Source organism: Puntigrus tetrazona, chromosome 9, assembly GCF_018831695.1.
Source record: "Puntigrus tetrazona isolate hp1 chromosome 9, ASM1883169v1, whole genome shotgun sequence".
Taxonomy (NCBI): Eukaryota; Metazoa; Chordata; class Actinopteri; order Cypriniformes; family Cyprinidae; genus Puntigrus; species Puntigrus tetrazona.
The window spans coordinates 20,177,532-20,190,813 of record NC_056707.1 but is presented as its reverse complement, the minus strand read 5'-3'; the positions used below and the strand labels follow the sequence as shown (position 1 = coordinate 20,190,813).

At 36.6% G+C, this 13,282-nt stretch overlaps 1 protein-coding gene across 1 annotated transcript; it reads right to left on the bottom strand.

The window, feature by feature from the left end:
* Positions 1 to 6,646: 6,646 nt before the first annotated feature.
* On the bottom strand, positions 6,647 to 12,511 carry lrrc3 (leucine rich repeat containing 3). Its single transcript, XM_043248135.1, has 2 exons — positions 12,054 to 12,511; positions 6,647 to 9,644 (listed from the first exon to the last, which is right to left on the bottom strand). The coding sequence occupies exon 2, from the start codon at positions 9,285 to 9,287 to the stop codon at positions 8,487 to 8,489; it is 801 nt and encodes a 266-aa protein (XP_043104070.1). The 5' UTR covers positions 9,288 to 9,644; positions 12,054 to 12,511; the 3' UTR covers positions 6,647 to 8,486.
* Between the last annotated feature and the right edge of the window lie 771 nt (positions 12,512 to 13,282).

The following is a 13,282-nucleotide window of genomic DNA, read 5'->3' as shown; positions in this document are numbered from 1 at the left end:
TGTACAAACACTTTCAGTACTAATATGTTCAGTGCATTGATACAATCTGTGCTGTTAAAAGTGCTATATAAATAAAAATTATTGAAATGATTGATGTCCTTTTAAAGTACCAAAATGGACCCTTTGTGTACAAACGTCCACCTTTTGAAAAGGTACCGTCCCAGTGTACCTTTATTTTTTAGAGTGTAGATTTATGAGATCAAAATGTACAAAATTGCACTGAAAAAGTTAATAGACTGAAATAAACTTTAAATAACCTGGTCTCATAAAAATATGTACCTCTGTGCACTTCTTGTGCAGCACAGTTTCAAAGTGAAATTTCAAAGAGCTAAAATTGGAGCTAAAACACAGGTTCAGTACATGAGCCCTGGCAAGTTTTTATTACGTTGATATAGGTATGTATTAAGGGAGTTCAGAATTGAAATATCAGTGGACTGTTGCTAAAAGATAACGCTTGACCATGCTGGAAATATGCCTTACCAGATTCCTCCCTAAACCAACTCTGAGTGTGTTAACAAAATCAGAAAGAAATCATCATTTGTTGATGCAACTGTGCCATTTCAACTTCCTTTTATGCAGATTTGAATTGTTTTGTCAAACCATAGTTTCACAGGAGCTCTTCACCTCTCAAGAACATCTCTGCAGAATTAACCTGCTGTCAGTGAAAACCCATAGATATGAAAACGTGTATGTGTGGTGCTAACATTCTTTTGGTTGGTAGACGCACCGGGGACCTGATTCTAGCAGTTCAATTTTTAATTTTTAGATTTTCGTGTCACCTTTAATAACTGGATCGTTCAGAGTCATAAATGAATTGTAATTGTGATTTTGTGAACCGAATAAAGTGATTAATTGATAATATTAATTGCTAAGCTACTGTGTGATTTCAGAAGATTTGGGAATATAGAAAATGTGGAGAACTTTTATCATACCTTTATTGTGCTTTTGCATCATTTTGAAGCTTCAGTTCTCATTCACTGAAAATGCATTAGGGAAAAAATGACTAGTGGTAGGTCTACAATTACTATTTATTTCTCATTTCTTTATGGTTCTCAATGTGTTCTGTGATGAAAAAAAAAAACAACCTTTGGGTCACAATTTATATTAGGGGGTCTTAACTACTACATACTTACATCAGAAAATAAGACTATAGAATATCCAAGACGTGTCACTCGTATAGTTTAGAATGGGGAAAAAATGGCACTCTTAAAATGGCTGATCAATCACAAGAAGCCCTTGCCTTCTAAATAAAATGGCCAATCGTACAAATGTAAAAACAATGTAAAAACATGTATGTACACAATAAATGGACTGTACCAAATGATTAATTTAAAATGTAAGTACATAGTAGGTGAGGCCACCTAATATAAAGTGAGACTGAGATTTAGAATGACAAATGATTTTGTTTCTCTCTTTTGTGCTTGCACTGTTTCTTAAAATAACTCAAATTCTAGAATATTAAAGCTCCTCAGCCTCTACAGGAAATCAACATACAGGAAGCTCTCGATGCTCTGAGAAAAAAAAAACAGCAATGAATGGAGAAAGCACATGAAAGAAACTCCATTAATGAAACAAGAGCTTGAGAAAACAAAAGAGTGCACATGCATTCTCCATTAGGGTCTTTTTGATCTTACGCATGTTCTCTAGGCCAGCAAGGGTTCATTTTATGCAGAATTTCATTTCAGCATCTGCTAAAACCACAAATGAGGTCTGCCAGATGCCTAATCAACATGTGATAAAGAATTAAGGCAGGAACCAAAGTAAATGGGGATGCAATGACACACTTATGCAAAAATAACTAGAATTTAAATGTCTCCCACACACAAATGGGTACTTAAGAAAATAAAAAAGACAAAAGAGCTTATTTAAATCAGCATTGCCAAAATAAATGCTACAAAAAGGTCACTGCATCATAAATGACACTGGTTTGTTTCTTTATCAATGAAAGATTTAAACAAGATATGATAGACAACAATCTCCTGCAACTGTGACAGTCAAAAATAAATAGGTTTTTCTATCAAAATAAGGCTCTGTGCGAGTTGAGAAATGGATTTGGTTTTTTTTCTATCAGATGCTGGCTGAAAACGGAAAATTTCAACCTCATATCCTTTAAAAATGAAAGGAATGATAAACTATTTTCTTGCACATATGTTTTGTCTGTTCTAGTTTTAGGTCTAGATTTCCAGGATTTGGATGGAAGTCAGTTACTGGTGTCATGTACCTTTTGAATAGATCATGCAAATATTACAATGAAGAAACCATGACCATGAAATTTATTAAGAAAGGAAACGATTCACAATAATGCATATAGGTCTATAATGCATATTAAAAATCAATTTCGACCTTCTATCAAATATGAGGAGAAAGGTGCTCTAGATTGGCTTTTTAAAGGAACACTCCACTTTTTTTTGGAAATAGGCTCATCCTCCAAAACTTCTCCAGAGTTTTACTGTTTTTGAATCCATTCAGCCGATCTCCAGGTCCGGTGATAGCACTTTTAGCATAGCTTAGCATAGATCATTGAATCTGATTAGACCAAAAGCATCTTGTTTAAAAATGACCAAAGAGGTTCAATATTTTTTCTATTTAAAACTTGACTCTTTCCGACGGAAAATGAAGAGTTGCGTTTTTCTAGGCTGATAATGACTAGGAACTACTTTCATTCCGGTGTAATAATCAAGGAACTATGGATGCAGCAGGCGCAATGATCTCACGCAGCATCTGTGAAAAATAGTCCCCAACTTGCAAGACAACACTCCCTGTGCAAGCAAGAGGATCTGGCTGTTTTTAGGCATTGTGTGATATCACTGATCCAACTGCGGCCAAGGTACGGCAGCAAAATTCCTTTATTATTACGCCGGAATGAGAGTATAGTTCCTAGTTATATCAGCCTAGAAAACCACAACTTTTTCCACCGGGCTTTGTACACAACTTAACTACAGAAGAGTCAAGTTCTAAATAGGAAAAATATCAGAACACTTTGGTCATTTTTAAAGATGCTTCTGGCCTGATCAGATACAATTATCTATGCTAAGCTATGCTAAAAGTGCTATCGCCATATTATGGTATTACACCATATTTATTAATATAATATTATATTATAGGTGAATGATGTGTAAGTCTAGTGTGTCTGGACCTTTAGGCACAAACGTCAGAAGGGACACAGCATGGCTGCTGCCTAACTGTGTCTCCGTCCAATGTCTCCATTACACCTGAATGACGTTAGGGGGGAAATGATAGCAGTAAAGGTAGTGCAAGCCAACAAGGACAAATGGATGTGTGGTGCAGGAAGAAAAGCAGGGGGCTTTAATCTAGAAGTGTTTATGTTGTTATGAACAGATGGCACATGTGGCTAAAGGCCAGAAAGAACAAGCAAACACAGGCTGAGGCAGAGGGTCACATTCCTTCACATAAATTAGTATATGTAATGACAGGATGCCTTGGTGGCGTGATGGTAATAATAGATAATGAGTGAAGAGAACGTGATATTTCTCCCATCATTAGAATGAAAGGAAATGCCATTTTTGTGCCAACAAACATGTAATTTGTACCATTAGTTGTGTATGTGGCAAAGCAAAAGTAGACCAGTCAAAGAAAAAGCAGTCCAGTTGTTGGAGAGTTCACTGAAAATCTATCATTTATATATTTTTTTAATTCCTAATGGTTCCAAAAGAAGGTTTTCACAAGTGATGTCAGTGAAAGACCCATTTTGGGTTCCTCAAGAAACCTTAAATGAGCCTTTTTTTCTTAGTGTAAACAAATAATATCTAGAATACCTGAAAAAGTGCCTTCATGCAATGGAAAGATTTTAAGGACGTTAAACATGTCAATAAAAAAAATAATCATATTTGTAACAATGATCACGTTATATATATATAAAGTGATGTGTGTCATATATCTGGGTATCTTGTACTTCTTTATAACAAAGCACAAGAAATTGAAATAAACATAAATACATAAGCTAATATGAGGCAAAAGAGTGGGTGTATATATGTATAAAAACACAAGTCTGTGTGTTTGGATAGATAACCATATTTTTAGTTATTATATAATCCTCACACTAAAACGTGGAAAATATTTATCAGGAACAAGCAGTGTCCGGACTTTTGACTGCTACAGTAACCAAAACCATAAATAGAAACAAATAGCCACCGGAGTTTATAAAATATTACTAAGACGTGTCAGAGAAATGCTGGAGGCTCAATACACCAATCTAGCAGGAAAGTAGTGTTTGGATGGCACAGATTACCCCTGTGGTGAAAGAGCACCAGCAAATAAACATCTCAGTGGGAGGACACATGGCTAGGCAAAGATAACACTTCTGTAAATGACAATCTAGAGCACATGAAACAAAAATGGTAATAAATCTCTAATGTGTTCTAAGTGCTGTGAGCTCCACTTAGAAAAACACTCCTGTTGGGCTGTATGAATAGCTCAGGAAAAGTGGTTTATAAAAAGCTCTGGTTGAGTAATTGTGAATAACAAAATACTATTTCAATTAGCCTATTCTTAAAAGGCAAGTTTACGTGCCCTTTATCATAGTGCCCAAACCGAAATCAATATAAGAACGATTCATATACGTGTGATATTACGATAGGCATGTTGTTAAAAGAAAGATATAAACATTATTCAGGGTTTCTGGTCAATATTTTATTGTCGTTTATTCATTTTAAATGTGTTTTTGTGGCCCGGTCTTTCATGAAGTCTTAGCTTATTGTAACAGGCTGCCAGAAAAGAAAAGTTGAAACAAATCGATGATTTATTTTTTGCACAAAAAAAAAAATTCAACCAGCAGGCTTTGAGCTCATTAAATGTGAAACTTGCTGCAAAATCTTTTGTCAACCAAGCGACATGAAAGATGTTTTCATCAATAAAAACATTTTCTAGTGCATAACCTGTGAGAGGATGTCAAGGTAAATACAAAGGGCAGTAAACACATGGCTGGTTTACAAAGAGCGAGCAGCTTCAACATGTAGAATAGAAAAAAAGAGTGAAACAAGTGTGTGTCTTTGGACCAGTTCATTTCGTGTCATTTTAGGGCACTGGGAGCATCAGTCATTTACTCTGGCAGAGACTGATGGATAAGCCATGCTGAGATGCTCAAATAACATCCATCTCACAGAGGTGAACTAGGTCAGTGATGACATTTGGAAAGGTGCTGATGTTTCTTTAGGAAAATATAACCCTCCTACTTTGTGGCTACAGTGCTGTAGCATGAAAGTCATGTTGTAGTCAGACCCCAAAATGGTTGGAGTCTGTTGAAAATTAAAATCGGCTGAAATGTACTCACCCTCAGTCCATCAAAGATAGACATGCATTTGTTTGCTCATCTAAACAGGTTTGGATAATTTTAGTATTACATCATTTGCTTGCACTCTGCAGTAAATGGGTGCCGTCAGAATAATGGATTTTTTTTGTTTTTGTATAGTTTTTTTTACAAGGCATTACACAATGGACTGGAGACATGTGGATTCCTTGTGTATTACACCATGTTTTTATCAGCTGTTTGGACTCTCATTCGGACGGCACCCATTCACTTCTGAGGATCCACTGGTCAGCAAGTGATGTAATGAAGAAACAAACTGACCTGAGGGTTAAGTACGTTTTCAGCATATTTTAATCTTGGGTGATGTATTCCATTTAAATCGCTAAACCAACGTTATTACTACGAATGATTTACACAATGTTAAAAGAGATAATTAGAACATTTAGCATTTCATCATTACGTCTAAGAAACAACCCGGCAGAAATTAGTTTTAATCATAGCAAATCATTCATATCCCAAGTGATGACAGATAAGCACCTCCTAGATTTATTTAAGGTAATATCCTGCTAATGTGTCCAGATAAGCACCTTCCAGACTTATCGGAGTTAATATTTGCTAATGAGCTTTTTATATAACACGTCATCATACAATGGGTTGGTACACAGAATTCTAATAGATTTTTATTTAAGAAAACCTGATTGCATGATCCAAATCCCTCAGCATGTTTGGGCAAATCAACACATTGTCTAGACAAAAGTACATTGATAGTACAAACATTACTACTGTATATAAATAATACCAAATTACACATTCTTATAGGGTCATTTGCTTACATACAAACAGAAATTACAAATCACTACGGAACACTTGAGAGCCACACACAGTAGCATTAAAGCTGAGATGACCACCCATTCAGTGTTTGCTTTGAAGACAGAAGCACAGTCACTTTCTCTTACACTTTGGTTTGATAGATCTTCACTGTATTGAGGGTGCCATTCAGTCCCCAAACAGCATGGCTTAAAGCTCACTGCAGCATTCTGAACCTTCCCCTGTAATGAATCTGCTATTGATCTAGAGCTACAGGCTCACATATACGGCTAGACCTCGGGCCCCCTGGACAGGAAAGCAATCATAATATCAACTCTCAATGGTATGATTCCTCAAGAAATCCCTGAAGGTACAGCACACATTTCTGCAAGGCATTGTTTTGCACCTAGTACTCACAGAAAAACAAAAGCAAATAAAATCAAGGACCACAAGCTATCGATTTTTTGTTTGCCGGACATGTCCGCAAAAGCTCATTCATACAGTAGATTGAATGCTACTTAGAAAACAATGAATAAATCTAAAAGTCTGTTAGAAGTAGTCAGGAAGGCAGAGTCCTTCTAATAGCATTTTTATTTTCTTATGTTGCTATGATATACACACTACTGCTGAAAGGCTTGTCACAATGAAAAACTGATACATAAGGACAGTAATACACATTGGTCTACATGAAATATGACCTGCAAGCCCTTTTAAACTAACATACGGGTGACAAAATCCATTTTGAATGTCATCTGATGAAATATTCTAATCATACATAATTGGCCTATCAATCTGAGAAATCTGAGAAATACACCAACGTTTTCACTTGAGATTTAAAATGACACTCTTCTACTTAACACTCACTATTAAAAGATTACTTGTGATTGTAGAAGAACATAGAGATAGCAAACCAAATAATGCCCAATGCACAGTGTATTGGTGCTGAGGTACCAGGATTAGGCACTTGAGTAAATAGAACTCTGCCGAAAATGGGGCAAGTTTCCAGTTATCAAGGCAGAGCTTAACTGATGGGCTTTTTTTTTGGCAGTGATTATGTACTTGCTCTACTTGGTCAGCACTATAAAAGAAGAACAAAAATATCCCATAAATCCAGCATTTAATACTCTGTTCTGAAACATCATTAAATTAGCATACAAATTAATAAAACCAATTCAAGAAATAATGGGATAAGCACCTGCAGAAAAAAAAAAAAACAGAGCTCCTGCAGCTTCCTGTCGTGAGGCACAAAGCGGCCACCGCAGAGACTGCAAGACTTATGTAGGTCGACCGAGGGTACGTGAATGGGAACACTGAATTGCATCACAGAACAATTGTCAACACTTTCATTGTGCGAAAAAAAAACGCCCGCAAAAACATTCACAAACAAATACTCAGGGGAAGAGTGGGGCAAGATGTGTCAGTGGCTAATCTGTCATTTTTATAACCGATCAAACTTAACCAAATATTTTAAAAGGATTCAGTTCAATAAGCTGCTGCATATTGAATAAGAAAAAAAAGTTAAACTATATTGAAACTATAAAAAAGTGGTGTTTTGTCAAACAAACTTTCTGCAGCAGATAATTTATTGTTAGAGCAAATAAATAAAAAAATACCTTTCATGCACATTTGGCATTTAGTAAGCTTTGATTTCTGTGCAAAATACTATTATTAAAAAATATTTAAAGTGCCCCTATAATGGATTATGAAAGGTTAATATTTTGGTTTTGGGAAGAGAAACAACAGGTTGACAGGCATGCAAGGTCATAAAACACTTTCATTTTCTTATAATATGCATTTATTTCTTTACCTTATTATTCGTCATTTGATAGACATAATTTAAAACAGTATTTGTGAACTTTTAATGCTTCAAAAGTGACACCTAGTGGCAAAGAATGAATTGGTATTTTCACTGAGACGAAGACGAAAATCAAGTTTTCCCTAATGTTTCATGTTGACATCAATATGAAACGGTTTGGGACTCGTTTTAAAAACAATTCGGTTCAATGATTCAGAGTCAACTCTTTCTTTTGAGAGACAATCATTTTATACATGGTGCATTTTCAGATTTAAAATTTTGCAGCATGTCTTGATTCACTTAAAGCTGTTTTACACACGGCATGAAAGGATCATTATCAAAAATTCATAATAGGGAAACTTTAAAATAAATATTTTCAAAATTAAATATTGTTTAATAAGCCTTTGAAACTGGGTTTTTGCAAAGCAAATTATTTATGTTCGTACATGTATTTTAAGTTCAAACAAACACAGCTTTCTCAATGATTCCTTGTTTCTCCTTTCCTCAAGGACAAACTGTGTTAATGACACATCTTACCCCACTCTCCCATATAAGGCTTGCTGTTGTGCCATTATCAATGTGCCAAACACATTCACTCCTACACTGCATTGACTGATGCTAGAGAACAGTGCTGATTGTGTCAAAGTCCTTACTAATTTGGGAGCTACTTGGCAGGGACTTGAGGTACTCCAGATGCCTTCTAGCATCTTCCTGGTTATGCCGTACGTAATAGATGACATAAGCAATAACCATTGTGAACCAACCAAACATGGTGACGAACATGGCCACATCAGTAGTCTTATGGTGGAAGTTACAAAAGTTTATGCCCGAATCCAAGACCTGGATGACAGGTTTGCCGGCGTACTCTTCCTGAACAGAGGTGTGACAGCTCACCTCGTTCACGGTCTCGGGATCCAGCCTGAGTTCACGCAACACCTCCTGAAGGGTGCACTCACAGTGCCACGGGTTGTTGGACAGGCTTATCTTAGCATGCAGCCGAGCGAACGCCTCCTTAGGGACGCTTTGCATGTGATTATGCGACAGGTCGAGCGCCCGCAAGCTCTCCGTGACACCTTGAAAAGCCCCAGCGTCCACGGTTTCGATGGCGTTTCTTGACAAGTCCAGGTCTTGGAGCCAGGGAAGGTTTTTAAAAGCCTGGTTTGGGATTTTGGTGATGTGATTGGACGACAGAAGAAGCGACACCGTATCGTGAGGAAGGTCAGAGGGAATCTCCTCCAGGTTGCGAGAGGAACACTGAACTACCGTCAAGCCGTTCCTCTCGGAGCAGTGGCAACTCTTGGGACACGCAAAACCCATTGCACTTAAACAAATCACAGCTAAAACGAATCTCAAGATAAGGGGAGAGCCATGAGGGATGAAGACTTTCCTTGACACATGAGCCCCTCCAGGGAAAGTCATGTCCAGCTTCTTACTTTCCGAATGCTCTATAGTTCAAGGGCAGTCATTGTTAATCCAAGTCATATTGAAAAATTAATGAATAAACATTACAGGTCACGGTGTCATTCCAACAGCGGGAGGTTTTTCCTTATTAACGCCCTGTGAGCACATGTGGAGTAGTGATTAATAATTTTCAGGTGTTTGAAGTCATTTTAAGTGTCCTGGAGAAAATCCAAACAACTCCATCAACATCTGAAAGGCAATTAAACATTTGAGAGGAAAATGTTCTACAGCCAAGTTTTAATTAGAAGCCAAAGGCAGAAGCAGGATGTGAAGAGGGCTCCATTCACTTAACATCCCTCCTGCCAAGTCTGGAAACTGCAAGAATGAAAGGAGAACAGAAGAATCACCCACACAAACAGACATTGATGTGAAGCAGCATGAATTAATATTTGATCGATTTAAATATGAATTAAAGGTGGCTTTAAAGGCATGGTTCACACTAAAAATTACTTCCCGTCATCATTTTCTCAACCTTTTGTCATTCTGAACCTGTATGAGTTCCTTTCTTCTGTGAAGCATGAAAAGGTATTTTTAGAATGTTGTTTTTTTTCTCTCCATACAATTGAAGTCAATAGTAACCAAAACTCTTTTGATTCTGGTTTCCAAAATTCATCAAATTTACAAGAACAACATTACTTTCAAATATCCTTTGTAACATGCAAAGCTATGAATCACAGAGTGCTCTGACCTGAAATGGCTCCAACCATGACAAAACAATTTTATTTAAGTCCCATAATCTTGCAGATAAATACATTTGTTATGCTGCATATAATCACATTATATGAGAAAAGGACTGATTTATTAAAACAAAACAAATCAATTTCTCATTTAGGCTACCGCATAGCTCCAATACTCATTAATGGCTATTATAAAATGATAGAACAAAAACAATTATCAGATATTTTCTCATCAGTGAAACAAAAATAAAAGGAAATAGGCAGATAATTCCTGTTTTTAATAATGACAAAAGGACAAAAAAAAGCTTCAGGTGTATCATAAATGTTGTCAATATGACAATTATATTTCAAGTTTTGTGGGGGGGAAAAATTTAATTAGAGTTGATTATTCAAACAAAGCTTGGAGCAGCTTAGACCTTCTTTGTTGGTTGTGTCATGTGAGAATGAAAATAAAACACTGTCAGAACAACATGAGGGTGTTGAAAACGTCACAAGATTTTCATTTCAGGTTGCTAAACTTACATTAAGGGAGAAGAGTACTTAATTCGAGAAAAGATCATAACTATGAGCTCCTTACATTGTGCCGATCAATCAGATCATGTCTGTCCTTTGAGAAACCAGTCTACACGGACTGCTTGTACTTTGTCAAAAACCCCTCTGCTGAGACCGCAGCTCATTTCACAAGTGACCGTAAGGCAGGTAGATAATATTAATATGCCAAACACATGCCGCAGTGAAGAGACTTCCATTCTTTCCAGTGAAACTTTGTCACAGGCAGCATTCGAGACATGTGGAATGCATCATCTCGAAAATGTCGAGATAAAAGATTAATTTACTGGCAATACAGTGAGCAATAAGCAAACACAGCTCAAGATTGATTGCTGGTTCAGCAGCTCAGTGTAAGAAGTTGATTATTGTGATAGATGCTAAAACCACATGCCACGTTTATAATCCAATAGGATGCAAGTACATGGTTCGCCTATTAAGGTTGATGCAAAAGCAGTGATATTGTGACAGTACAGCTCCAGAAAGCACAGCACGTTGCATTTTGGTTGCAGTTAAATGTTGTCACAGAAACATTTTAAAAACATCCTGCACATACCACTGAAAAATAGGTAACAACCAGAATAAAAAAAAATACATTGATAATTATACCTGGCAGATATTCTTTAGCATTAAAAACATCAATATTTTTATAATGGACACGAAAACTGCTTCAACGGCAATGTTTTTAGGATGCTTTATTTTAACATAACGGAATGAATATCATTTGTCTCCTTTTTTAAGCTTACATGAACTTAAAAGCCAAATGTGTGTAAACAACAGGCAACTTAACTACCAAACATGTAACTTTAATGAATTGTGAATATTCATATTGCTTCACTACATCGTTAATAGAAGAAGGAACGCGCTAGATATTCATCTTTGCCTCGCGAGTCTGAAAGGAGGTGTTTTTTTTTTTCCTGAGGTAAGGCACTTTAACCTCAAGGAAAAAAATACATATATCAATACCTTCGTAATAACATCTGAGAGCAATGTTATAATGTATAGCAGTAAAACGGAATAAAAAACAGCTGGAAATATGCCGACTATGTATGACTTACACTTAGGGCTACAATAATCATATAGCTAACCTTTGAATTCAAATTTTAATCTCTCTCTCCTACTAATGTCATTAGTAAAGACGACGCTGTGGTACGGGTAAACACTTTTATACTGAAAACAAACGAACACTACGGTATAGGTAGCCTATATTGCTGGACTTGGTAAATGTCCTGCTAACAAACGACTGAATGCGAGAAAAGAAGTGAAACAGAGTCACCGTGTAGAGAACTACGAAAGGCGTAAAACCGGTCAAATTAGAATAATACTGTAAAAAAAAACATTGCACGACCATATAAAAACAAGACAAATCCCCAGCACCTTCCAAAAATGAATTGCATTTACGAACTTATTGCATTCACCCATTACATGTGTGGTTTCATATAGAAAAAAGATGATAAAGTTAGCCTTTTTACTATAAACTGATTGCTTCATGTCGACTTACCCCATACTTGTTGATAGTTCACTGGATCAGTCGCCTTTGCAGTGAGTAAAAGTGAAGAGCACGCAGCAGCTATAAGACATCCGCCTTGCGCTGATTGGATGCTGAGCCCTGCTCGCTTGTCCGGAGGCTGATGGTGCGCTCGCTCCACCCACATCTCACTGACTGCTCATGGTGGGGATTTCGATTCAGTGACTCGAATCTTTTTAATCGGTTCACCACAAATAAATCGTTCACTTGCGTTATAAGTGGAATAATTCCGTAACTGGCTCGTTCAGTATGGTTCCTGCTGGCAACACCGGTAGACAATGAGAGTCGTTTCGTGTCTGACGAACTTGTCTATTGTAAAACAAAAACACTTCTTGGAATACTTCTTTTATTAACACCTCGAGAAAGGTAAAATCCCCGTAGTGTTTCATGCTATCGGCTTGATCTTGTGCGCCAAAGCCAAAGAAACCGTGTTTTACCTGCGATGTACGTTCGCAGTCTATTACTGAAATATTGACGACATGAAATATCTGTCGAGCTGTCTTCAAACCACGAGAGGCAGCTAAAAAACATAGCCTACAACCCCACGCGAGGAGTGTTGGGAGCGTTCAAAACACAGCTGCAACTAGATCGCTTTATAATGATTGACTTATCGCGGTTTTTTTTTCTATCGACGTCATGTGAATTCTTCATAGCCTACTCTTTTTAAAGTGCTCAAATAAATAAATATAAAACTTGTATTAAGTGATATCTTGCTTTGTAGCCTATATATTATTTACTTAAATAGCCTACTTAAAATGCATTTCGTATTTACACGGCTTTAGCAGTCACATGGCAATAGGCTAGTTCAAATAAACGAGTTACCTGTTTGAATCAGTATGACAAATGCTTCGTTTGACTGAATCGATTACTGAGAATTTTAAAGCGACTTCTGAGTCACCTGCTGAACTGAAATAAGTTTTAGGTTTGCACGTTTTTGTCATACAGACTGGCTGTAATAGCCGTGCGGTTTAAATGACACATTTTTGCAATTTATCTGAACTATTGGCAGTTTGCAAAATAAGTAGTATTAGGTAATTTAGTAAAATAAAATAGTATTAGTATGAGGTAAAACCTCTAGGTTTTATTTGTTTGTTTTTGTTGAGATTTTGTAAGATTTTAACCAGGTCAAAACAAGGATGCTTCTCACACTTCCTAATTTTTTATTTTTTTTAATTTCCAGCTGGCATCTTTGGATACATTCT